Source organism: Camelus dromedarius, chromosome 9, assembly GCF_036321535.1.
Source record: "Camelus dromedarius isolate mCamDro1 chromosome 9, mCamDro1.pat, whole genome shotgun sequence".
NCBI classification, from domain to species: Eukaryota; Metazoa; Chordata; class Mammalia; order Artiodactyla; family Camelidae; genus Camelus; species Camelus dromedarius.
The window spans coordinates 6,313,509-6,338,897 of record NC_087444.1 but is presented as its reverse complement, the minus strand read 5'-3'; the positions used below and the strand labels follow the sequence as shown (position 1 = coordinate 6,338,897).

The window sequence follows — 25,389 nt, the reverse complement described above, 5'->3', positions numbered from 1 at the left end:
ATTTCTGTAGGTAATGTATATATAAAAAATGCTTTGTAAAGAATAGTACAACTTGCAAGCATCATTGCTGGGTACCTCGCAAAGCAAATGAGTTTTGCTAGATTGCTTTTAAAGTCAGCCATGTATGGACCATATTGTATAATAATGACTATAACATACCTGGTTTTAAATTGTATCAGAACTTTCTCAAGTTCTCTGGGGTCCTGGCTATCGTCACGAGAACCACAGCAGAATGAAATGGTCATACTCACAGGCCGGGCTTTGGAGAAAGTCAGACTTGGATGAGTCCTGAATCTGGCTTTTGGAACCTGTGAGGCAAGCCCTGGCATCACCACATGCTATTAGGATTTTAGAATGAAGTAGAAGAGAAAATTGGGAATCACAGACCCTTAGGAGATGTCTGTTAACTTGATGATCACCGGGATCACAGAAACAGGCAATAAACTATTTCAAGCCTAAATCAGAGAAGAAAATTTTGTGCCTTAATAATATCTTTAAAATGAGAATAACAACAGTATCTACCTCATCAGGCTCTTATAAAGATATAATGAGTTAATATTTATACCAACTTCATCAAGTGATTAGGAAGATTAAATGAGTTAGTATTTATAAAACACCTAGAATATTATTAGCATATAGCAATCCCTACATAAGTATTTGTTGAATAAATTAAACAAAATATAAATATTTTTCATTATTAGCATATATTATTTACATAAGTTTGAAGAGCAGTTATTAAAATAATTTTCCCCAAAGATTAAAAATAACTAACTGGAGTATTCCCAAAAATCTGGTTGTCTTTTTAAAATTTAAAACAAATTTAAAATTTAAAATTAATCTATTTCCAAGCAGGTCAATAACAAAGACAAGGAACCCAACCATTTTCTCACTGGAGGAGGAAATAGTAGAGAGACCAGAAAAGTGAATCACCTGTTACAGTCCAATGTGATAATTGCTTCGATAAAGGAATCCTCAGGGTGCTCGGGGAGAGCAGAATGGCGAGCCCCAGGGGGTTCTATGAGAGGCTTCCGAGATGAATTCTGAAGCAAGCTCGAGGCGTGGCTCTCCTAGCAAAAGAAGAGCACGTTAAAATACATAGAGGTTAGAAAATGATTTGACCTGCTCAGGGCAGTACGGACAGAGTTCTAGAGTGGGGCAGGTGTCGCAGCTGGAGCTGGAGGAATGAAATAGGCAGGAGCCAAGTTCAGAGGTCATTGTATGCTCGGTCTCCCTTTAACCAGGACAATATTATGATCAGATATGGGGTTTTTAAAAGATCACCAGGATCATGTAAAACACTTAAATTTTTTTGTGCTAAATATAGTTTTCTTTTACTTGGAATGATCAACATAGATTTAATTAAGTAAAAGCATTGAATATTTAAATTTTATTTAATTTTTTTGAGGAGGGAGGTAACTAAGTTTGTTTGTTTGTTTGTTTTTGGTGGCAGTACCGGGGATTGAGCCCAGGACCTTGTGCACGCTCTACCACTAAGCTATACACCCCCCCTCCTAAATTTAAATTTTAAAGTGTGTTTTAAAACTTTCACTTTTCAGAAAGGGGAGTGGCATCATTTTCATAGAGTAAAACTTTTAGATAAATCTGAGTGGGCTCCACACATGAAACTGAGTAGTTCCAACTGGAAGAAAATCCAGACGTGACTATTTCTTTCCAAGTCTGTTCTTTCAGCATCTAAAGTATTGCAGTCATTATTGCACTTACAAAGGAAAAGAAAAAAGAAAAAAACTAGGAAAAAAAAAATCTCTTTTACATGAAGTTCAATACATTTTTAAGTCACCTTCATCCAAATAAGTTTCAGTAAATCTTCTCTTTCACCAGCACGGAACTCAGAACATAGTGGGTGTTTAGTAAATAATTGTTGGTTTAGTTATTCCTACATTCCTGCTGCACTATAACATCGAGGTAGCTAAGATTTGGGTACATTTATTTGTTTCTAAATTCTATTATTGGCAGATACTATCTTAAAATTTTAAGACCAGGCAGTTTTTTCCACTGTTGTTTTAACTTAATTAATGAGTTCTTCCAGCACCTGTGCTGTCACTCACTCGCTGTTTTTTTCGGCCAGACCTGACCCTTTGTTCTGTTAGCTTCGTAAACCACCAGCTACTCAGAAGTATAGTTCATTGTGATCATCCTGTTAAAACCCTTAATTGGCTCCTTTGTGAGACTTAAAGAGAATATGGGAGCGTCGTGGGTTGGCTTTGACCTTGCCAGTTCAAATGACCAAAATGAAAAGATAAATATTATACAGGATAATGTGATTTTAGTTGCCAGTCAACATCTAAGTCTTTTTTTTAAAAATTATGTGTTATATTTGCACATTGCAAAAATTCAACCAATATAACGTTGTAAAAAATAAAATCTATCCTAAATCTTAGTTCACATGCACTTAAGAAGGTTTACATATTTAAACTATTATTTGTTAAAATCAACATATCCCACACATACAGGAATTGCACTGCAATTAATAACCTACTTCATTTATAAATTAAACTACTTGTTTTTGTTTCTCTTTTATATCTTTATTATAAATCAGATAAAGATTTGTCAGTATTACTATTATTATTATATTATTTCTGAAATTGCCTACAAGTAAGTCATAAAATACAAAGCCTTTTCAGTTTTGAAATTTGCTGAAAAATTTGCTTTTAAAGCATCTGTGACAAATATAAATTACTTTTTTTGTTGCCCTTCCTAAAGGGGCTTCATTGACATTAAGATAAACATACAACAGGTGTTACAAAATTTGCAAAGATAATTTGCACAGCATATGGATAGGCTACGAAAAATAATGTCTTCTTTCTAAGAAGCCTGGAAGGATTCTCAATATAAATCAAAGAGTTTATGACACAACTGAGGAAATAGTCCAGGTGAAGTAAGATTATTGAGTAGTGTAGGAAAGCTGTAATAAAAACTGTCAGTACTGTCACCCAGTTCTCTTGAAGGTCTGTAAAGGATCAGAAGTGTATTGAGCATCGTGTAGCAGCTGTCTGGAATGTGAGGGGAACCGCAGTGGTGGTGCGCATCAACATGCTGGTCAGAAAAGAAATTACCCGTGGCTTGTTGTAGTTACATTAAAAGTGGTAGGTTGGACTATACAATGTATGTGTTGTAGTTACATTAAAAATGGTAGGTTAGACTATACAATGTATTGTGAAACTTGGGGTTTTGAAAACAGCTGCGCTAACTAAACATGTAACTGAACTTTATTATGGATGCAGATGGTCACATGCCTATAAACTTATTCAAGTTAAAATGGTATATAAAATACAGATATTTTCTTAATTGTAAACAATTGCCTAAGGGAACATTATACTTGTGCATAGATAGCCTATTTTGTCAGGGCAAGGTACTGCCCTACCCTTGAGGGCAGGAAATACTTTGTCACTGTCTCACCAGGTGACCGCAGTCAAAAAGGGGAAGGGAGAACTCTGCCTTATATGGGCATTGGAAATACAGAGGTACTAGGGTGCAGCGTGTGGGGCAGGGATGAAGGAAAGCCTCTTTCATTACATGCATTCTTGTATTTGCTAACTGCTTCTGACTGTGAGCTACTTACTCAACTCTACATCCATAATAACCGTCAGTTACACTTTTAGTTAAGATAATAGCCATTTTTCCGAAGCACAAACTTCACAGTATATTGTGTAGCCCAACCTAGTGTCTTTAATTTTTAATCTCTGATTCTCCTGGGGTGGAAATATTTTTTTCCCCTTCTTCTGAGATCACATAAGGGAAAAACTGAAGACATAAAGCATGTATTTATGTTTGTCAGATAGCCACAATATTTAACATGTATTTACCGGTAAAACATTATACTGACTCTTCACTGACCGCTTTCACAGTAAAGGAGAGAAAGCAATACATAACTTTCAGAGTATTTTGAGAATTATAGAGAATGCCTGCCAAGTGATCAAGTGCATACTATTTGGTGTAAGTATATTGCCATTTTAAAATTCTCACAGCAAACCTCTGACGTACAAACTATTAGCTCCATTTGCATATGAGAAAAGTGATCCCCAGGGAGGTGAAGTCATTTGCCTGAAGTCTTAAAATCAGTAAAGTGAAGTCAAGAATTAAATCTGGGCAGTCAAGCTCCAGAGCTTGTCCTCTTAACCTCTGTGCTCGGCTTTCTGCGTTCATACACTTAAAGGCTTTGCACAAGCAAGTACATTCGAGTACTTAGTAATTAGTATCAGCATGCACGTAAGTCTGGATGTGAGCACGCACACTCTGTATGTCACACCTACATACTGTGTGTTACCTGGCTCATTTATACTGGCTGTACCTAGTATAGCCAAACTTTACAAGTAACCCTATCCCGCTCATTACTGCAAGACAGAGGAAGATCTTTCTCTTTCTGTTGAATCTGGCCATCTTCGTCAGTCCCTGTGAACACTCTCAATCCCCATCATCTTTAAGGTGGTTAGAGAATGATTTCCTGAGAGCATGCTGCCTAAAGACCATGCTTGCAGGACACAGAGCAGAGCCTTTATCTGCAGTGTTCCCTGATTTTCTTGGTTAACGTTTACCTCGATTGTAGCTTCAAGTGACAGGGATCCAGTTACATCTGAGGATTTATGTCCTTGATGCCTAGTGGGCAGAAAAACATTTAATAAGTACTTTGATTTGTTCTGTATTTACTGATTTTACTGTGTTCCTGTGTTTTTGACATATTAAAAACCTGTGAATGTGTAAATTTAATTATTTCTAATAGTTGCAATATGATAACTTATTTTTTTAATTCCATTTCAGCAATTCAGTTTGTAAGACATGAGCTTGTATCTTCAGATAAACTTGTAGCAGAGAGAAACTGAAAATGTGGGTGCTCTTCCTTCAGTGCTGCAACTTACATTTAACAAATCTGTTTTCTTTAGCTTTTGGTATTGATATTTAAATCTTGGCTTATTATTTAGTATGTCTATTTCTAGTTTCTTAAAGCCCCAGTAGATTCTGAAAACCTTAAGGACTGATCTCACTTCCTTTAATCATACTTGGTTCTCTTTTTATACCTAATTAGTTCCATCTTATGCATACATTCATGATGTGTGTTTATTTTCTTTCGGTGAATCTTCCCGCAGTTTCAAATGTACGCTGATTCCATCACACTCTTCTTAGTCCACCTCTGTACGACAAAAACGTATTTTCAAGTCTCATAGTCTCTCGTAAGAAAGAAAAATCTAAGTTTAAGAGCAGTATTCTTCAGATACACATGATGATACACTCTTTGTGTAATAAAACAGGACAATATGTTTGTTTAAATTTTTCCAGGAGGTGATGTGTACTAAGTTCTTATAGAAGTGTTTTATTTGCTTTTCAGGACAAGATGTATGAAAGTATGTGGCTTCTTATGCCATCAAGGTTTTTGTAACATACATTTTTTTAAAAAATAAGAATATGCTCAAAAAGTATCTTTCCAGTAGAAATAGCTATACCAGAATTGTTTAAGATTGTAATAGAAATTAGCTTTTGAAATTGTGTACTGTTGCAAAACTCTAAGGTTTTCGTCTTGACTTGAGAAGCCTCTTGAGGAGACAGTTAAGACTACCTATGTTTTTTTTTCTTAAACTAAAATTGGACTCCAGGGGAGAGCATACTGTAGCCTTTTTCTAGCTGTGACTTACTTCTTAACTGCTTTTTTCTCCGTCTTCCAATTACTCTGGCAAGAAGGCACTGATGTTACCAAGAGCTGAGATCAGTAAAACATCACTTTTTAAAATTGTAACCTGTATTCGTACATGAATGGGACAGTCCTGAGTATAAGATGGTTAATATGCTCCAGCTGTTTCTTCAGCTGCCTTGACCACTGGTCTCATTATGCTTCTGGGAGATGTCGGGACCCACAACACTCTTACCCATGAAGTAGAGATAAAGAGGAGTCATTAATTTTTAAGAATCAGTTATATATGAAGATCAAAAATGAGTATTATTTTTAACTTTAAGTCCCTTCATTTAATTCAAAATATGCAAAAAGTGTAAAATATACACTTATCCATTAGTATCTGAAAAAGCCAAAAATTTTCTGACACAGACTATAGGAAGGCTGTGGAAAAGGTGGTTTTAATTATGCTGTATTTCAAGACTCATGGCCATCCGGCAAAATATTTTGAGCCCTGGGTGTGAATTGTGTACCATTCTAAATTTTGCTGCTTTTGAATTGTCTTGGAGCACCTACATGTGAATGGAAATTTCTGGTGGATAAATAGCTTTACTTAAAAACTGTTTTGTTGTTAACCTATAAATTCAAGTAAATGTGAAAAGTCTTAAAATAGGAACATCACTGGTGTGGCTGAAAGGCAAAATTTTGTACAGGATGAACAAGTCAGTTACTGTAAATGATGTTGCCACCGCTTTCCAGCCCAGCAGAAGTTAGAAGCTGGGCCCAGATGCATATTAGGAATATCCAAAGTTAGTTCCAAATACCCTTGAGCTAGTGAAAACCTTTGGTATGATCAGAGAAGCAGAGTCAGAAATTATATAGGAGAGGCTGTTAATGGAATATTTAGAGAAGCAGAGAGAAGTATGGGAAGCTGAGAGTGGCTCTTGAGTGTTTAATGTATCAGAACATTGGATTAGTCTCATCATGTTTTAAAGATGCCAACCATCTTTCTTGGGTCCTTTTATTATGACAGAATCTGGGTACAAGTGATGCAAGCTGTGGAGCTCAGACATACGTGTGACACGGCTAACCTCCATTTTTTGATTCACATGCTTTCCATTCATCCTGGTACTCTGTTCTGCCCAGTTCCAGTAGAAATATTGCCAAGTTGGGGAAAGGTATTAGACTGTATATTTGCCTACACTGGTGATTACAGGGTAGAGAATTTAGATCCTATACACATCTGCTGCATCTGAATTAGTCCTTCCTAAGAAAGGTACTTGAACATCAAAGATCTGAGGAAATACAATATTAGGAAAGTAATTTTTAGTGTAAACACTAACTTGCCCAGTTTGATTATCTATAGGCTAAACTAGGTTATAAGTAACCTGATGAAACAATGATGGCTTGATTGAACCAAACTGTAGCCAAAACCAGAGACAATGCACTGTGAGGCTTTAAGTCTTGCAGATAGATGTATGTGATATTTGAACTGAGAAAGAAATTATTTAAACTCATGAGTTAGAAAATTCTTAACAAGCATAGGCTACTGTTCCAACTGCTTTGAATGCTTAACAAAAAAAAAAAGCAGGTGTCTGTTCTCAGATGTGTGAAGAATGAAATGCTGCTTATTTCATTACTCACTATAATATTTTCTAGTATCATACTATGGAGTAAAACTGTCCAGCCTCACTGATACGTGGGGAGAGGAATCACTGCTCTCTTTCCCTAGAGAAAGACCCTAGATAAATATATTTTTAATAGTTTTTGTTCCTTAAATAGCGTTACTAAAGTTTTTGTACATTTTTTATGTTCATGTCAATCATGAAGGATTAACATTATTAAAGATTCTATATTTTGCTTTTAATGAAATCCATTGTTACGCTCTCTATTAAATATGGAAATGAAAAAAATTCATCACTAGTAAGAAATCTAAGACATTTTATTGCTTTAAAATAATTTGATATACTCTCTATAAATGTAATTATTTGGGGATTAATAATATTACATAAATGTTTATCTGAATTAACTTCTGCCTTTTACAATGCATTTAAAAATAAACTGCACTATAAAAGAGTAACTTTGAAACATAAAAGGAGAATTAACTGACTGAAGATAAAAACAAGTGTAATTTAAATGTTACTTCTAAGGAAAAATTTATGTAGAATTGTGGTTTACAATAATTGTTGACATATTCCCCTAAGTACTGTGTCTGTGATTTTTCATGGTATCAATCATTTAAAGCAATTTAGGTAATAACATTCTGACATGCATTTCTGCTATTTTATTTACACCATTTGCCTACATCATTGTAATGCAGTACCTTTCTGATTTTGTACAGTAAATGCACTCCGTAGTATCTATTATGGCATGGTCAGAGGATAATTTATTGTCAAATAGAAAAATAGGTCAACACTAATGTCACTTGATGATCAACCCCCCCCCAAGTTTAATAAAACATCTCACCAGCACGCATTCCAGGGCAGTGGCTGGTGTTTTATTAGGACTACCTGGCTACGGCAGTAGTGTAATTACTGAGCTGTCAGAGTGATAAGTGGGATTAATGGCAGCCTGATGCACTTTCGTCTGCAGAGCGCTTAGAGAATTGCAAGATGGTATTATTATCAGAGTCTGCCCATTCTGGCATATTCATGGCACCAAAGAAAAAAAAAGAACGCTGCAATTCAGGTTTGCGTTGCCCTCCCTCATTAACATCTGACATTTCCAACAGCTGTTACTTGTGAACTAGCTCAATAATAAACGGAGAGTTATTTGGTAAAGAGACTTAATAACCACAACGAAAAATCCGTACGTTGTCAGTGTTAAGTGAATCTGTTTATGTTGAAGTTAAGATTTCTCTGGAAGAACAGAAAAATATACCACGCGTTAATTTGGCTCATTCATACCTTCTAACATTATAACTTGATTTTTTAATTGCCTTATTATTCAAGTTGGGTGTTAGAAAAAAGAAAAGCTTCTGACCTCATTAGGGGTAACCGGAGTCCTCTGCCTCTCTAAATGTCTACCTATCTGTCTGTCTGTCTATGTCTGTCTATCTGTCTGTCTATCTAGCTATCTAATATCTATCATATTTGTTGCTTTGTTCTTATGGCATGGCCGATATTTTAAAAAACTGTTGAATTTTTTTTTACAAATCAGAAGATATTTAAGATCACGTATTATTTGATAGCTGTTTTTATTTTAGCTGTTTTACCACATGAGAGGAAATCCTTTCAAATCACTATTAACGCTCAACGTATTCCTCCACGTGCAGAAAACACACAGAGGTATCAGCTCATTTCAACATCGACAGCCCAGTAGACCGCGCGTTGTTTTCTCTCTGGGTGGTTGTGTGCTTCTGATCGCACTTCCACAGAATTCTTTTGAAACTCAGTGATGGCGTTTTAGGGAAAAAAAAAAAATCATACGTATGAGAAGATAGGAATTCAACTAAATGATAGATGTGAATCTGACAATGACATTTAGAGAAATGATAGGGGAGAGGCTTAATGACTACATTTCAGAGAGGACAATTGATTATGAAAAGCCTTCGGTACTCATTGTGTAAAATTTAATTTAGAGAGAAGGCTAAGGGCACAGACCAGAGAAAAGAGATCAGATTTAAAAACAAGATATTAATTAGGCACTGAGGAATCGGTTCAGACAATGAGGACTCTCCAACTCACAGAAGAATGACAAGGAGACTGGTATTGTTTTCTCGAAGGAAATGAACCAACCTCTTTTCACATGGAAGTGGACAGAAAATGAGCTGGCTAGTCACCTTTGTCCCTGAGCAGCATGGGGCTCATTCTCAGTGAAATTCTCGGAGAATCCTGGTCTTTTGACAGATGTGACAGTGGTATATCTTAAATTTTAGATCTCCAGCATGATTTTTCTTTACTCCCACTCTCACGTTAAGCCAGACCCAATCTCATTGGTTCACCTACCCTGTCGTGTTCTTTTCTCTCCAGGCCTGGGCACAAACCGTTTTGATTCTTTCGTCGTTTTCTTGAGTGACCCTGCACTCCAAACCCCACCCTCCTTGGCTTCCCTAGTGCTCACGCATTCTTCAAGCATCCCTTACAAGTGTCGCTCCTCCCAGTAAGCTCTTCCTGACTCTCTCCCCTCAGGACTGCCGTTCCTCTGGTAATGCTCCCTTAGCATCTGTTCTCACCCAGATTCACGGTGCCCACACTGCCTACGACAAGTGCCTTTTATATGTCTGAACTGCCTCCAAACAGCAGGGTCCATGAGAGCAGGACCATGGCGATCATGTCATCCCAGGTTCTGCCATCTAACAAGGGCTCATTAAACATTTATTAAATGGACACACAAATATGTGCACGGATGTGCAAATCAAAGACCATTCTAGCCAGTGGTTTCAGTCCTGAAGTGGTAATTATAGAATTGTGATTCTCACTGTGGGGATCCAACCATGTAGATCAAAATCACCTTAAAGATTTTTTTTTCCAAAATGTATATTCTCAGGCTGATAACTCAGACTCAGGAGGGGCTTCCCTCTGGAAGCAATGACACGTGCCCCGCTTCCCACGTGGTTCTTAGGCACACCAAAGTTTGCACCTGCCTCCGGTCATGTCTCCAGGAAGCAGGTTCTGAGATGAGATTAGTATGCAGGAAGTTTATTGGACAATCCACATCCTTAAGAAGTGAAGGAATCAGGATTGGGCAGACACAGCCACAATAAAGGCTGCATGGATCCCTGCAGACTTGTTCCCCAGGTGGAGACAAGGTGCCGGGCCTCTGCCGCCTTCACTGACCTGTGATGGGAAGCTGACTGCCGCTGGAAAGGGGACATGGCCTTGGCGCAGCCCTGCATTTTCAGCTGAGGGCGCAGCAGTTGGGGGGATAAATGCTTCAGCCTGGAAGGGGGTGGAGCTGGGCTGTGCACTGAAGCATCTACTCCAGAGTCCAGTTGCTTTATGACTTAGTGTGTAGGTTAAGAAAAATCAGAAAATTGGAGGAAGGGAGGCAGAGAGGGAGGGAGGATGGTAGGGAAAGGATGGGGGGAGAGGTAGGTGGAAAAGTGGGAGGGATGAAGAGAGGAAGAAAGGATGTCACACGCTGTAGAATGAGGGCGCTTACCTTTGCACTTGTATAACTGTGGCCTAAAAGGCATGCACAACTTTTGTCGCGAGAGACTGCATTCTCTAAGCTTTGTCAGTATAGTGAGGGATCTGAATAAGACTGACTTAGTAAATGAATGAATGATGTATCTTCAATAATTGTGATCCTTTAAACTCCAGGAGGGACGCCAAGGGGAAGGGCGGTTTTCGGCCCTCGTGGTGTTATTTTATACACTTTGCAAGGTGTGCAAAATGTGAAACACAAGTGCTCTGTGCTTACTCCTTAAAGAAAAGATTTTGTGCCTAAAAATAGTACAACTTTACTTGTTCTTACCAGACAGTGACTCTGGATGGGTGTAAGGTGGAGAATATATGGAATATTCTCTGACTTTATAGTCTCTCTAATCCAGTTATTTTATTCCCTAGATGCCTGAAATGTGCAGACGCTCCCTGTCAGAAGAGCTGTCCGACTAATCTGGATATCAAATCGTTCATCACGAGCATCTCAAACAAGGTGAGTTCAGACTTAGCTGCAAGTGACAATTAATAGCAGCACTGGCTCCTGTTCTCTGTCTGTTAGGACCTATGATGAAAGCATGAAGTTTGTCTTCGTCAATTGGGTTAAAGGCTTAAAATACGATTCTATAGGCAGGTGAAGATGTGGCACATTTTATTAAGTGGTCTCTTACAAGCTGTGATACGATTATTGTGAAAATGTGTGTTCTTTGTTTATTGTCTTAAAAATCAGTTTATGGTGAATTAATCATTTTTTAACCCTAGGCATTCACTGAATAGATTAATTCTAGCTTAAACGTGCTAAACGCTTACAGGTAGGAACTGTCATTGATTATCAAAACATATTTCAAATTTGTGAAATATCTTTGTTTTAAAATATGCTGTGGTATTGAGTCTGGCATGCTGAGACAAATCAAGGAAATTTGATGAAGATTTGGAATAATTGATAGAGACTGATAGAGTTGTAGCTAAACTTCCCCTCCCCAACAAAAAAAAAAACACAAAATAGAAAATAGGATTTTATGTGCATGAGTATAAAAAGGAATTTTGACTTTTAACTTTTTTTAAAATTCAGTGTTAAGCTTAGTTTTTAGTCATTATGAGAATGGCTGACAGAGTGAATGATTAATTAGTATCTTTTGTTTGCGAAAGGAGCCGTGAGCGCTCCAGCCAGGTGTCTTATCCTTTAACTACTGAGAGAAGCTGAAGGAAGCCTTTCCGTAAGGATGTGGGGAAGTTTTCTTACAGAGTTTGACACTTATGTTCTAAAATACTGTAAAAACCAGTAAGTGCTCCTTTAACTGCCAGATACCTTTTTCTGTATAAAGAGCATTTCTCAGTATGTCAATGATTAAAAAAAATATTGTAGGAGGAAAATAATACGTTTATATAGCGTTAGGATTTCAGATGAATGAAAGGTTATGACAGGGTGTTAAGAACATGGTACAGGACATTGTATTAATCTGCATGGTCAGATTTATTAGAATTTGAAGTCCAGGTTGAATTTTTAGGTCAAATACTTATTGTGAACTCAGGGAAAATTACTTATCTCCCTACTTTCATTTAAGAAAAAAAGATGGCATCTATCTTACAAGATTGTGGTAGGAACTGAATAATATTTGTATGTGAAAATCTCTAACATGGTAATTATTCAGTATTTTTTGGTAAGGAATTATTAACTTCCCTCTTCATTCAGTATGGTAAATGCTATACAAATGATTCCTATTTTTGTAGCTGGTGTAATGTATTGAACACCTGCTACCTACCAAACACGGTGACAAGTATTGGGTAAGAGAGGGCCCTTGCTATGACCTTGCCTTTTAGAAGCTCTTCATCTAGGACCAAAAGCAGATACATGAAGAAACAAAACAAGACAAGACAAAAGCCTGGGCAGAATTCAGTGTGGTTAGTGCTGCAGCCTGTGCAGTTCAGGAAGAGAATTCAGCATGAGAAAAAGCAGGAATGCGGGCATGTACATGGCAGGTCTGGGGACATATAATAAACTCAGTGTGGCTACAATGGAGCCTACGTTACACGAAGAGCGATGTGAAAGAGACAAGGCAATTCGATGGGGATTAGGCTGTGGAAATTTTTGAATTCTGTGCTCAATATCTGAGGCGTAATATTAGGAACTCACCAATGCTTTGTACTTGTTTTGTAATTAATAAGATGAAATCCGAAAAAGAGATCCCATTTGTTACATTTGTGGTCTCCCAAACATTTATCATCACAGGACCCCTGTATCCTATGTGAAAGTAAAAAACTTAAATGAAGCATCTATTAAGAATTCTTATTTATTTAATTAAACCTCATGAGAAAAAGAGGGAAATAAAATGTCCAAAGTTTGAAGGAGAAAGTGTTTTGGCTAAAATTATATTTAAAGTAGCACTCCTGACTTTGAGCATGAGGCAATATTAGAATTACGATCCACGCTAGCTAAAATTTCCCCAGATATTCCAAAATTCAGTGGTGATGTTTCGATTGTAATTAGTGCATAGCCCACTCGTTCAAGGTCTGCAAAAACTTAAAGGAAATAAAGACAAAAAGAGAATAATGATATCTTTTGAAAAGTTTATAAAATGTCTAAACAAAGTCAGAATCATCTCTATTTTAGGAAAACTTGGATTCACTCATTTGTCCATATTATTTGCATATTATTGCTCAGATTTCCATATAGAGAGAAGATATTTTGAGGTATTTAATAGAAAATGTAATCTTTCCCCAGACATTTAAGGAACTCTATTGTAGGGAGTGTTTTGTTGAGGAATCATGGTAGCAATCATGAAAGGTCAGGGATTGTTGTTCTTTAAAGCCTGCAGCTTTTTAGATATTTACCAGCTGTGTACAATGTAGGCTGTCCCACATCGCTCTGCCTGTGGACCTCAACTCAGGAGGGGGGTTCTTTCCAGGTTGAGAGGGTAATTGAATCACCAGACTTAATGAGCCTTGAGCCTTTTTGAGAAAAGGATGTCACTTGTGTTGTATTGTGTTAGGTTTCTATGATTCAGTGGAGTTTAGGCCAAGACTTCCATTCTTTATTTTCCTACAAACTGGATTACAGCTCTTGTTTCCAAAGGTATGCTCGAGTCTATTGTACCTCCTCAGTCAGGTTTTCTCTGTTTCGTTCATGCAGGCTGTTGTTTGCAATTGTATCTCTCAATCGGAAGAACAAGCTTCAGATTCATCAAACTGTGAATACTGGGTTACATTTTTTGATAGTTTTCTTTTGAAAAAATGGTACTTTATATAAGAATGCGTAAGGTCACTATATAAATATAGTGAAAAGATAACAATTTTGTTAGTTTCATGATGATTTATTTTAAACAATAGTTATTTTTTCTTTCAAAATTGCACATTAAATTGTAAAGCATTGATTCTTCAAGATATTTTCATATTTTATAGAATCTGTGTACTTAGATTTGTATGGATTCTATATGTAGATAAATAAATTTAATAATATGTATCAGAAAAAAGCTGACTCAATGACTCAAGATAAAGGACTCTAGCTTATCATAGATTCCTCCTGAAAGTAACTAGAAGTCAGAGGAGCAACAGAATTTAACTAACAGAATTTTTGATAAATATTAATGATAAAATTATTTTTATACCAAAAAGTTGTCTTGATATATGTATGTATGTATATGCATGTGTATATACAGACACATGCAAACACATGACACAAAAGTTACAAAGCAGATGTACAGTCAATAGGTTTAGTCCATCCTCCTTATTGGTTTGCTTTTCAATTTCAATGGCTTAGTGGTTTATACTTCTGTCAAATAAAATGTTGATCATTTTCAGAATAATTTTCTAAAATCATAGCTCTAATTATATTGCACCCTTGTTCAGAAAACTCCAGTGGCTCTCCATTGCCTGGAAACTAATGTCCAAATACATAACCTATTATGTAAGCCAATTGGGCTTCCTCCCACTACTATGACAGAGAAGTAAGTAGACAAAAATGTATGAGAAAGTGCACAGTTTATTACCCACTATTTTAAAAAAATTAATATATTAGATAAATAAAAGAAAAATGTAGTGATGAGGTTCCCTTTGGTACCCAAGGCTAGTTTCCTCACTTTTATTGCCAGATAACTATGAGCACCCCTCTCCATCCCAAGAGAACTGACAGAAAACTTACTCCTGCCATAAGATGGTGTTCAAGTGAACACAGCTTTTAAAAACTCTTCTAGAGGACTAACAAGCCATTACCTGCAGGTATAAATCTGCCATTTGGTTTAAATAAATAATTCTGAACTTGTGTGTCAGTTTCCCTTACAGTTGAGATGCCAGTTTTTGAGTAATGTGAAGAGATGTATTTTTTTTTCCCTAGGACTGAATATATTCTAAACTTTACAACAGTTAAATATTATGGGTCTGTGTCTTTTGGGGACCCAGTCTGAGTGGGTCTTGTGGCATAGACTAGGTACTATATTTCTAATTAGCTCTTCCCTGTCTCATAAGATAATGTTTTCTGTATATTAATTCTATCCTTTTAAAACTTAATCAGATTGTATTGTTAATGCTTTATTAGTCAACACTGGATTAATGTTACTCAAATTTTTGCCAGTTTTCTTTAGTTTTTTTTTTTTTCCCCATGTTGGGATTTCCATGGGAAAGCAGCTTACTTTCATTAGAATAAATACTTTAAATCTTCCTTTGGTAAGGATATGTGTTGACCAAACCTTTTAGTTTCTGAAACTGTTTATGTGTTTCTTCACTCTTGAAAAATGCCTTGATTATATATAGAATTTAGGGTTGGCAGTTATTTTTTTCCACCTCTCAGAAAATATCATTTTAATGTCTTTTGTCATGCACTGATGCTATTGGAAAGCAGCCTAATTATTGCTCACTAGAGAGTAATAATGTCTTTGGAGGGGGAGTGATTTAAACAGCCTTTTATCTTTGGTGTTGAATAGTTTTACAGTGATTTATCTAAGTCTGGGTTTCTTTTATTTTGCTTGATTTTCATTGTGATTCTTGAATCTGTAGATTGATGTCTTTCATCGTTTGGGAGAATTTCCCATTGTCTTTTTCCTCTTTATGGAGCTCCCTTTAGATATGCTAAACCTTCTTACTTTATTTTCAGTGAATCAACTTATTTCTCAAACTTGAATCTCTTTGATTTTTAGTGGTTACATTTTAGATAATTTCCTTCAATTCTACTTTCAAGTTACTACTACCTTCTTCACCAATTTAAAACATGTCTTTAAAATGGTCCACTGAGTTTTGAGTTATAATTTTATCTTTCATTTCTGGGAGCTCTTTTTTTAATATTAAGAAAAATCTCTGCTTTTTTTTATTCATTTTTCAAGTCTACCTGTAATTTCTTAAAAAAATACATACAATTACTTTTTTTTTGTACTCTGAGGATTTCATTATCCAAAGTTTTTGTGAGTCTGATTATATTTTGTGTGATGTCTACTGGTTCCGCTCGTAATATTTTGTTTCTTTATATGTTTGATTTTTTTTTTTAACTCTGGTTGTTCATTTTCTTTGAGGCTTTATCTGTGGAAATTATGGGAGAACTGTGATGAAAACATGTGTCTTTAGAAGGAATTTACATTTGCTATGTTATGAAAGGCTCTGAAAATAGAAGCCTCTGTTTACCTGGTTTAACAAATGCCCTTAAGATGAATCCACTTATTTCTGTGGCTTGCTGGCTTGTCATTTTTAGTCCCCGGACATGAAAGCTCATGGATGCATTCACAGTGATTTTTCAAAAAAGTACTTTACATAAAATTTTAACTTTTTGAATTAGAAGAATCATACTAGATAATTATTTCATAACACGTGTGGAAAAGTGCGATAAATATTTAAGATAAATGGGTAGTCTAGAATGATTGAAACATACATTTTTGTTGGTAAATACTGAAATAGTAATTGGGAATGCAAATGAAAGAAAAAAACTTTTGAAAAATAACACAAAAAGATTTGCTACATCAGTTATTGAAACTTACTATAAAGCTACTACAATTAAGGCAATACAGTGTTGGTACAGGAATACACGTTTCTGGAACAGATCAAGGTCTGTGAACCAAGAAAATACGAAAACATAGTATATAATGAAGAGGACATTTTAATTCAGTGGAAAATGATGAATTCTAAATGGTTCTGCTATTAATTTGACTCTACTTTTAGAAACTTCCATCACATCCTCTAACATAAATTTTAGGTAGACAAAACTTTTAAAAATAAAAACAAACAGATTTCAGAATAATTTTGAAGCTGTGAGCTATGTGAGAGAACATTTGACTACACACATTTTAAAATGTATTTAAAAATAAAAACTAATCAAACTTGAAACCAAGTGAATTTTTTTTTGTTCTGGATGTTCAAGCTAAGTGGTAACTTCTAAAGTTCCTAAAAATTTAAATGAGAACTGTAACCCAATCCTATATATTCACGGACAGTTATAAACATTAGAAATAGAGCTCATGCAAATGATTAATAACCACATTAGCAATATTCCACTTCCACAATAGTGAGAAATATGCACCTCAAAGGGTGGGGCACCAGTTTTCTCTCATCAGATTTTTAAAGTTAAAAAGTTAAATAACCTCCTATGATATTTAGCAGGAAGGAAACAGGAAGTCTTGTACAGTGGAAATATATTTGAAAATTTCAAATATACATACTAGTCTGCCAGCAGTGCTTTGCTACGTGTTCTTCCTAGAGAAATAAAAGCACTACCATGTAATGGCATATGTACAGTGACGTTTATTATAGCAGCTGCAGCATTGTTTGAAGTAGCAAAAAGCTTGAGACCATTGTAGTTCCCCTCATTAGGAAAATGGTCAAATCTGTCAGGCTCTGTTTATGTAATGGAATGTTATGAAACTATTCAGCATTATTATATTTAATGATCCAGAGGGATATCCCTATTAAATGAAAAATTAATATGAGTAGCATAACACTATCTTTAGAAAAAATTCTAATTTATAAATAGACTAAACATGGCATAGAAGGATATAACTTAAACTTTGGATTCCTCAGTTGACTGAGGTTGAGGGAGAGGTAAAGAGAGGTTACTCGCATTTTTCTTATATATCTCCATATTATTTTACTTCTATAATGAGCATGTACATTTATAGTAAAAATAATAAATTAGAATTCAATAGTAAAATGAAGTAAAATAAAGCTATGGGGTTACAGAGTAACATGTGCAGGCCTTATTCTAAGTTTTTATCTTGGCGTAAAGAGTGAAAGATTCAGAGTTTTTTTTTTTTTTTCTAAATGACGAATAATTCCAAATCTGTTTCTTGAATAATATGTTTTCCCACTATTCTGAAATGCCACATCTATCATATACTTAATTCCATATTTATTTAGTTCTATTTCAAACCCTCTATTCGTCCTATCAATCTGTCTATCTTTGACAGGACCAGGGTATTTTCATATGTTGTGTAATATACCCTGTCATTGATTAAGGTCATTCCCCTGATACTATATTTATTTTCAGAATATCCTAACTTATTTCAACGTGTAAAAACTAGTTGTATGAAATGGAGAGAAGCTCTACAAAATAATTACTGACTGTAATAACATTAATTTCCATTTATTAATGCAAATGTATGCTTATCTTACCTCATTTATTTATCAGTTGGTATAACATTAACTAAATTTTCTAGAATTCAGCCTTTAATTTTAGTATATAACTTCTCAGTTTTGAGTCTGGCAAATGGTAGGATGCTAAATTTGCTAGTGCTGAAGACAACAGAGTGTAATATTATTTTCAAAATGTCCCATCTTTTCTAATGTATTGTGCTGGAAAAGGTAGATGGATGTTACATTGTCTGTTGAATCATTAATGCTTATGCAAAATCTGTCCTGTTTCTGTTTTATAATGTGTGTCTTCGGGGCTTTAAAAGGTTACATTTTTACTTTTAATCACAGCCAATGTGTGTAATGGTAACTGCTTTTCTTCATATTTACTTCAAAAGATAAGCATTTAGTTCTGAAAAACCTTCGATAACATAAAGTGTAGCTACTCAAACTATTACAAAATGTTAAGCAGTATAAAATCTAAAGTAATGTAAGTATAACTAAATGAGAAAAAATATTGTACATATCAAGCCAATTTCATATGAAACAGATAAAACGACATTGTTTGTAGTTGTGTATATGTTTAGGCACACTCAAACATGTGCCATTGTAAATACTATAAAATTTTAATTATTTTAAAAACAGAACATTGGTATAGAGTCTACATATGTATATGTAAATTAAACTGGAATGACAGCCTTTTTCTTTAATATAATCAAGACAAAGAAAACTCTATATAAGCATGTAAGATACTACTTAGAATATTTGTGAATATTAGTAAGTAAAGTACAATAGCACAGAATCTAGACAAATGGAATTTTAATCTAATTAACCATCTCATTATATAGAAAAGAAATTTGAAATCCAGCAAGGCTAATGGCTTATCCCAGATCACACAACCCCTTCATAATGTAACTGAATTTTCCTGAATTCTTGTCCCGTTTGCTCTTGTGTGCATCAAACTCCACTATTAGTGAATAAAGTGTGTATATGAAGAGTTATTATTAAAACATAAAGGGCTAAATAAGTAACACATTTGGCATCATGAGTTTTATAACTATTACTATCATCTTGAGTGGTGGGCAGAACGTGTAACACAGTAGACTTAAGCAAATCTGGGTTTTATTTTTTGAAAACTATTTTGATAAATTGAAGAATTTCAAGTAAATTATTATAATCAAAATTAATTGTAATTTTGAAAGTCGTAATGGGCTTAAACTAATGCACTTGGAATGGAGACTTTCCTGGTTAATCTATTTGTACCCACTGTACAGACTGTGGCTGACAGTTGGTTTTATGAACCGTATATAATAACATATTATGGTAGACAAAAAAACACCCTGTCAGTTAAGAAATCTCTTATTTCTGTCAGTGAGGCACAAACCTTCACAAAATAGTCTGACTTTATTTTGTTTGAATAGAAGAAAATGGAGTGTCAAATCATAGTCTACCTCTAATAGCAAAAGAGATAAATTCTGTCTTAAGTTATTATTATGCATATGTGTATGTATGATGTTCAACAGTCATTGAGTTTGTTTTAAATTTTATTAGGGGGAAGATTATTTGGAGTGACATTATTTGAACTCTTTCTTACCTTCAGATGTTTATATTTTAATTTTGCTGTTACACATCTGTGTCATTGAGAATACAAATTTATTTCTAAAACTTGGCCAACAATTTAATGAACTTGAGTTTTTTTGCCTTTTCTAATAACAATTTTTAAAAAGCAAACAAACAACAAAGCCGCCACGGTTTTTCTCTTTTTAGCCAAGTATTAGTAACCAGTATATTTAAATTATATCAGAGATGGAGTAGGTCTCAATTATTTGCTGAGTAGGCAATCATACATGTGATGTAGCTTTGTTTTTAGTATAACATCTTTCAGAAGAGGAAGAAGACATATGAAGTGCAATAAGACATCCAGACACCAAATTTCTTGTTCAAACTTTTAGACACCAGATGCCCTTTTAGTGTATAATGTGTGTACGGTTTTGTTCAAGTAAAAATAATCCTATTTAAGCCATATTTCTGTTTATCTTTAAAAAGATGCAGTTTAGTTGGGTTGTAAGGAAAAATAATCTCAATGAAAAATAAAATTTATAATATAAAATTAGAAATTGTTTAGCATTTTTATGTAGTATATGAATAAGGGATTCTAGCAAATTAATTTTACTCTACCTTCAATAATTTCTCAAATTAAAACATTTCCATTTGCTTGCAAGTTATACAGTTTTTATAAATGACACTTGTAGATTTCTACTTTCACATTTCTTCTTAGCTTTCATGCTAATGTTTTGATGATGACTCTAACATATGTGTTTCTATATTTGCACTGAAGTTTAGATGCAGAAAGGCATCTTATCTCCTTGAAGAAATTATATGAATTATAGTATATTATTATATATGATCTCTAGCACACACTAAATGAAATAATTTTGTATTCTATTGTTTATTTTTGTGTTTCTTAATATCTAAGAATGAAAAATTATATCTCTATAAATTTCTTACAAGATCTATTGCACATCTTAGTATTTTATCTGGATAAAGTGGCCTTTTAATTTTCACAACAGCTATTCACATTATTTACTTTAAATTGGTCATTCAAACCTGTGAAGTAATTTATACTTTTTGAATTTTATATCAATGTTTATTTTTGATATTTAAAGATAAATGCCAATCAGTTGAGTTTCTAGTAGTATATTCTTCTGCCTGCTCAGAGGTAAAGGGTATAGATTAGTCAAGATTTCTGAGCTTGAGAAAAATTTTTAAATTAATAAAATTCATGTGTCAGAAAAATATACACGTACTGTAAATTTATATTAACAAATACAGTGATCAAAAGAGTTCAGTACAAAGAAAGGACATTCTGGCATCATGCTTCTAGATGGAAAATAGTGAAAAACTGATAAAACTTTTTAAAGGAAATTTTATTTAAACAATGATATCAGGTATGAAAAAGAAGGACATCATTATAGATGAAAATTGGATTCCATTTATCTAAAACAATCTAGAGGCAAAAATACTAATTCTTCATGCATATCTCGTGCTTACCAAAGACCTCTCACATAGTAGATGCTCAGTAAATACTACATGCTTGGTGAACTGAATACAGGTACACACTGTAAGTTATCTTAAGTAACTCATGGGGACAGTTATAAGTTCTCAGGTCAATTAAATAGAGAAAAGTGGCCAGGGTGCAGAAACTGAAGCAGAAGTGACATTTTTATGTTTCTCTACTGTGTATAAAGAATTATGCCTCTATTTACATGCCTCCATGCTGTTTCTTTTTTATGAGTTAGTAGATTGATGATAGTTTTTCTTTCTATACATTTTGCTCTTTTGCTGTCTTTCTTAATCTACTACCGTATGTGAGTTTTCTTTGATAAATAAATGTTCATCTTAAACTCTTAGAATTAACATTTTAAGAAAAAAATTCAGGGAGGAAAAGCCTAGGGTGTGGGGTGGGACTTAAATGTATTAAATTATTCTGTGCCCCATAACGTACTAGACATCTTATCTGTGTCAAATGTTTTTTAAAAAAATTACTGTAAATATGACTAATTAAGAAGGAATTTTGATCTGCAGTTCTTAAGTGATGAAGCTGAGGTTAAGAGAGACTACATTTTCCCCCAATCATATGGTATAAGCATGATTCAGATCCAGGGGTGTATGGCTCCAAAGCCCGTGTGTGTGTGTGTGTGTGTGTTCTCTAGTTTAGGACCTTAAGGTCAGATAAAAACTTTATTTTCTACAAGAAAAATTTCTTTTTATTTCCTGACACATTAGTGAGACTAAAATAAATTCATAGTTCTAAAGTCTAATCATGTAAAACTTCTCTAAAATGTAATGTATGTGGTATTTTGAAGGGAGGATTTTTCAGAATAAAACCAGCCAAGCTTATTCTTTGTCTCCATTTGCCTCCAGAAGCAGGTGAGCACTGTGAGGGCAGAGATTTTTGTGTATTCTGTTCGTGGCTCATCCCCCTCTCTCCTTTGCAAATACGTGAAGATCTGTAGGTTGTTTACTGAGGGATGGGGCCAGCCTGGCAGAGTGCTCCTGTGCCTGCACTTTTTGTATGTGCTACTAGAGATATTTTCTATTTAATGAATGTACATCATGACACTCACCATTATATAGCTCAATCCAGAAATATAAGTAATGTTAATTCACCCTTCTCACACATGCAAACTTACTGAGGTTTAGCCCAAGTATTTTTTAAATGCAACAGATTGGAGTTTATCTTGGAAGGGTGCTTCCATCTGTGAAAACGCTCACTGGAAAGAAGGAAGAACACTTGAAAATAAATCTACCAGCTGTATTGATAATGCCGTAGTGACATGAAGGCCTGAATATGATAGGACTATTTGTTAAAATAGTTATACCATATGAGAGAATTGGTGGCTTGTGAGTTTTTCATGTTTCTTGATAACAAATTTAAAAATTGTTAAAGTGTAGAGGAATGACACTGATGCAGTTTCAAGCTATAACTTAAAAAAACAACAACAAAGAATCAAAGTTATCTTAAAATTAACTCACATAATAAATAGCACATATTGTACCTTAGGGTGTGCTTTCAAAACTCCAGTGAGAATAGAAACTTCAATGCCAGCAAAATGTTGGGTAAGTTTATGGATTGGATAACATTCAATGCCTATTCTTTTGTGTTCATATAAAAACAACAAACATATCAAGCATCATTTTTCTCTTTTAGATTTTTGTTCAAAGAAGGGTAAAAGTTCTCATGCCTTATGCATAAAATAAACCTGTGCAAAAAAAATCACATATTTATTTTTCATCCTTGCTAACCTAGCCCTGTACATTTTTTTTTTCTCACAAGACTGAAATGCTTGTGACTGCATAACGTGAAGAAACCAGTTGAAGTCGTTGTGTATTTTCTAGAAGGAGACTGCTGAGGTGTCTTTAAAGTACCCTTCTAAATTTAAATTTTATAACCTTTACTTTTAGGAAGTTTAAGAGCTCACGGAATAGGAGTCAAACCTCTTGTTTAGACGGAGGGCTCAGGAAGTCGTCGCACTTACTCTGAAATAATTGATATTGATCTTGGTGTTCTTGATGGAAAGAGTCAAGGAGGTGTTCCTTTCTAATAGGTTTCTGAATGTCTCCCACTTGGAGTACCCAGATCGCTACACGTGGCATCACCCACCATTTCTTCAGAGTTATTTGTGAGAAGTGATTGCAAAGGTGACTTCTGAATCATTGTTGAATGTTGGCTCAGCCTGTTTTCAAAACCATGTTTCTATATTCTGTGATAATTTTTTTTTTTTGGTTTCAATTGTGTCTTCTTCACATTCTCTATATTTCCACTCCCTTTCTGAGAATTTCCACATCATCCATACAGTAGTCTTCCCAGCTAGTTCCTTAACACTGGCACCCTTCTATTAAAAAGCTTCAATTAAATACCAAACCCTTATATTGGCAGTGAAGAGTCTCCATAATTTGGTCAAAGCACATTTTCCAAAAATATCTCCTAATCATCATTTCCTATGTGAATGAATGAGCTACTGTAGCCAAATTGCCAAGTCGTTGTGTCAAGATATAGTCTGACTTCTTTGATTACTTGCTCATATCGATCCACCATGAATTGTGTGTTATTCCCTCTCATCTCCTAGTCCTGTCTCCTCCAGAATCATTTCAGTTGCCACCAGTTTTAAAGTTGATTCTAAATCTTAGCCTGAAATGACTTCTTATCCAGTAGCACAAGCATTTTGATGTCAGGGAGCATATGTTTGCCTTTAAAAATATTCTCATGATGATTTTTTTATTTTTATTTAGTAAGTCTTATTAATTTTTAAAAAAATGTATAACCTACAATTTTATTTTGATGTGAAGGTTGCACTTGGAGTCATGAGCATGTTGAAGAATCACTAGACAGCTTCATTGTCAGTGATATTCTGTGATAACTTGGGCCCTACCAGCTTGACGGTTATAGCACATCATGAACCGGAAGTGTAATTGTAAATGTTTTACTTGTTGCATTAAAAATATGTATCTATTTTTCTTCTTGTGTCATTATTTTATGTGCAGTCTTGAAACCCAATTTGGGGCTCATAAAAGAATCACTATTTTTTTGGAAAGATCTTTAGGCTTTTGATTAGATTATATTCTTTTTGTACTGTTTTTTTTTTCCCTCAAATATCCTTAGACATTACCTACAATTGACATTTTTTCCCCATGATACTGTTTTATGTTGTAAAGACACTTCTAATTATGCAATAGGAGTTTTTTGTCAGTGAGTCAGTCAATGAATATTTGTTCATCAGTCATGTCAGATGTTCCTGAGGTGTCAAGTAAGATGAGGAAAGAACACAGACAATGACTTTGAGATGTTCTCTAGCAGTGATTAACTGCTTGCTTAGGTACAGATGTTGAGTGAGGGGACAGTGGATTTAAGCAGGAACTAAGGATGTTTGCTTAGGAATAGATCAATTAATTTTAAGTTAATTGTTCCTTATGGCCATTATTAAGTAAAATTATCCAAAACCAGAAGCCAAAGCCAAGGAGGTAAATCTGTATATGTTTACAATTATCATACTAAAATATTTTTTAAATAAATAAGGTGACACTTAAGTATTATTTAATTTGTAGGGAAAAAACTAACTTTTGGTTAAAATTTCAGACTGCAAATTTACATCTTAACTTTTAGATTTGTGTACAATAGAGATACAAATTATTTCCGTTCAGTAAAAAAGATAACTTCAAAAGTTATGTTTTATTGCCTCCTAGGATATTGTCCAGTTCCGCATCTAATTTAGCAGTCTTATTCAAATACCCCTTTATTTAATTGCCTATATAATTCCCAGTCCTGTAAGTATACTTGTTAAAGAATAACAGCTTTACTGAGATACAATTCGCATCCCCTACAATTTGCTAATGTAAAGTGCACAGTTCAATGATAATGAATATATTTGCAGAGTTACAGTCATTACCACAAATCGAGCATAGTTTTATCATCCCCAAATGAAACCGTGTGCCCATTAGCAGCCGTTTTCCATTTCTTCTCAGACCCCCAGCCATCGGCAACTACCAGTCTGCTTTCTGTCTCTTTAATTTTGCCTATTCTGGATATTTTCTATAAATGGAATCATATGATATTTAGTTTTTTGT

At 34.6% G+C, this 25,389-nt stretch overlaps 1 protein-coding gene across 4 annotated transcripts in view; it reads left to right on the top strand.

Annotated features, from left to right (window-relative positions):
• Positions 1-25,389, top strand: part of DPYD (dihydropyrimidine dehydrogenase) — a 720,636-nt gene that overhangs the window by 156,307 nt on the left and 538,940 nt on the right. For all 4 annotated transcript variants that reach the window (XM_031457506.2, XM_064488745.1, XM_064488746.1 and 1 more), the window contains exon 4: positions 11,131-11,218. In XM_031457506.2, the coding sequence (XP_031313366.2) occupies positions 11,131-11,218 (88 nt within the window). The remainder of the gene's footprint in view (positions 1-11,130; positions 11,219-25,389) is intronic.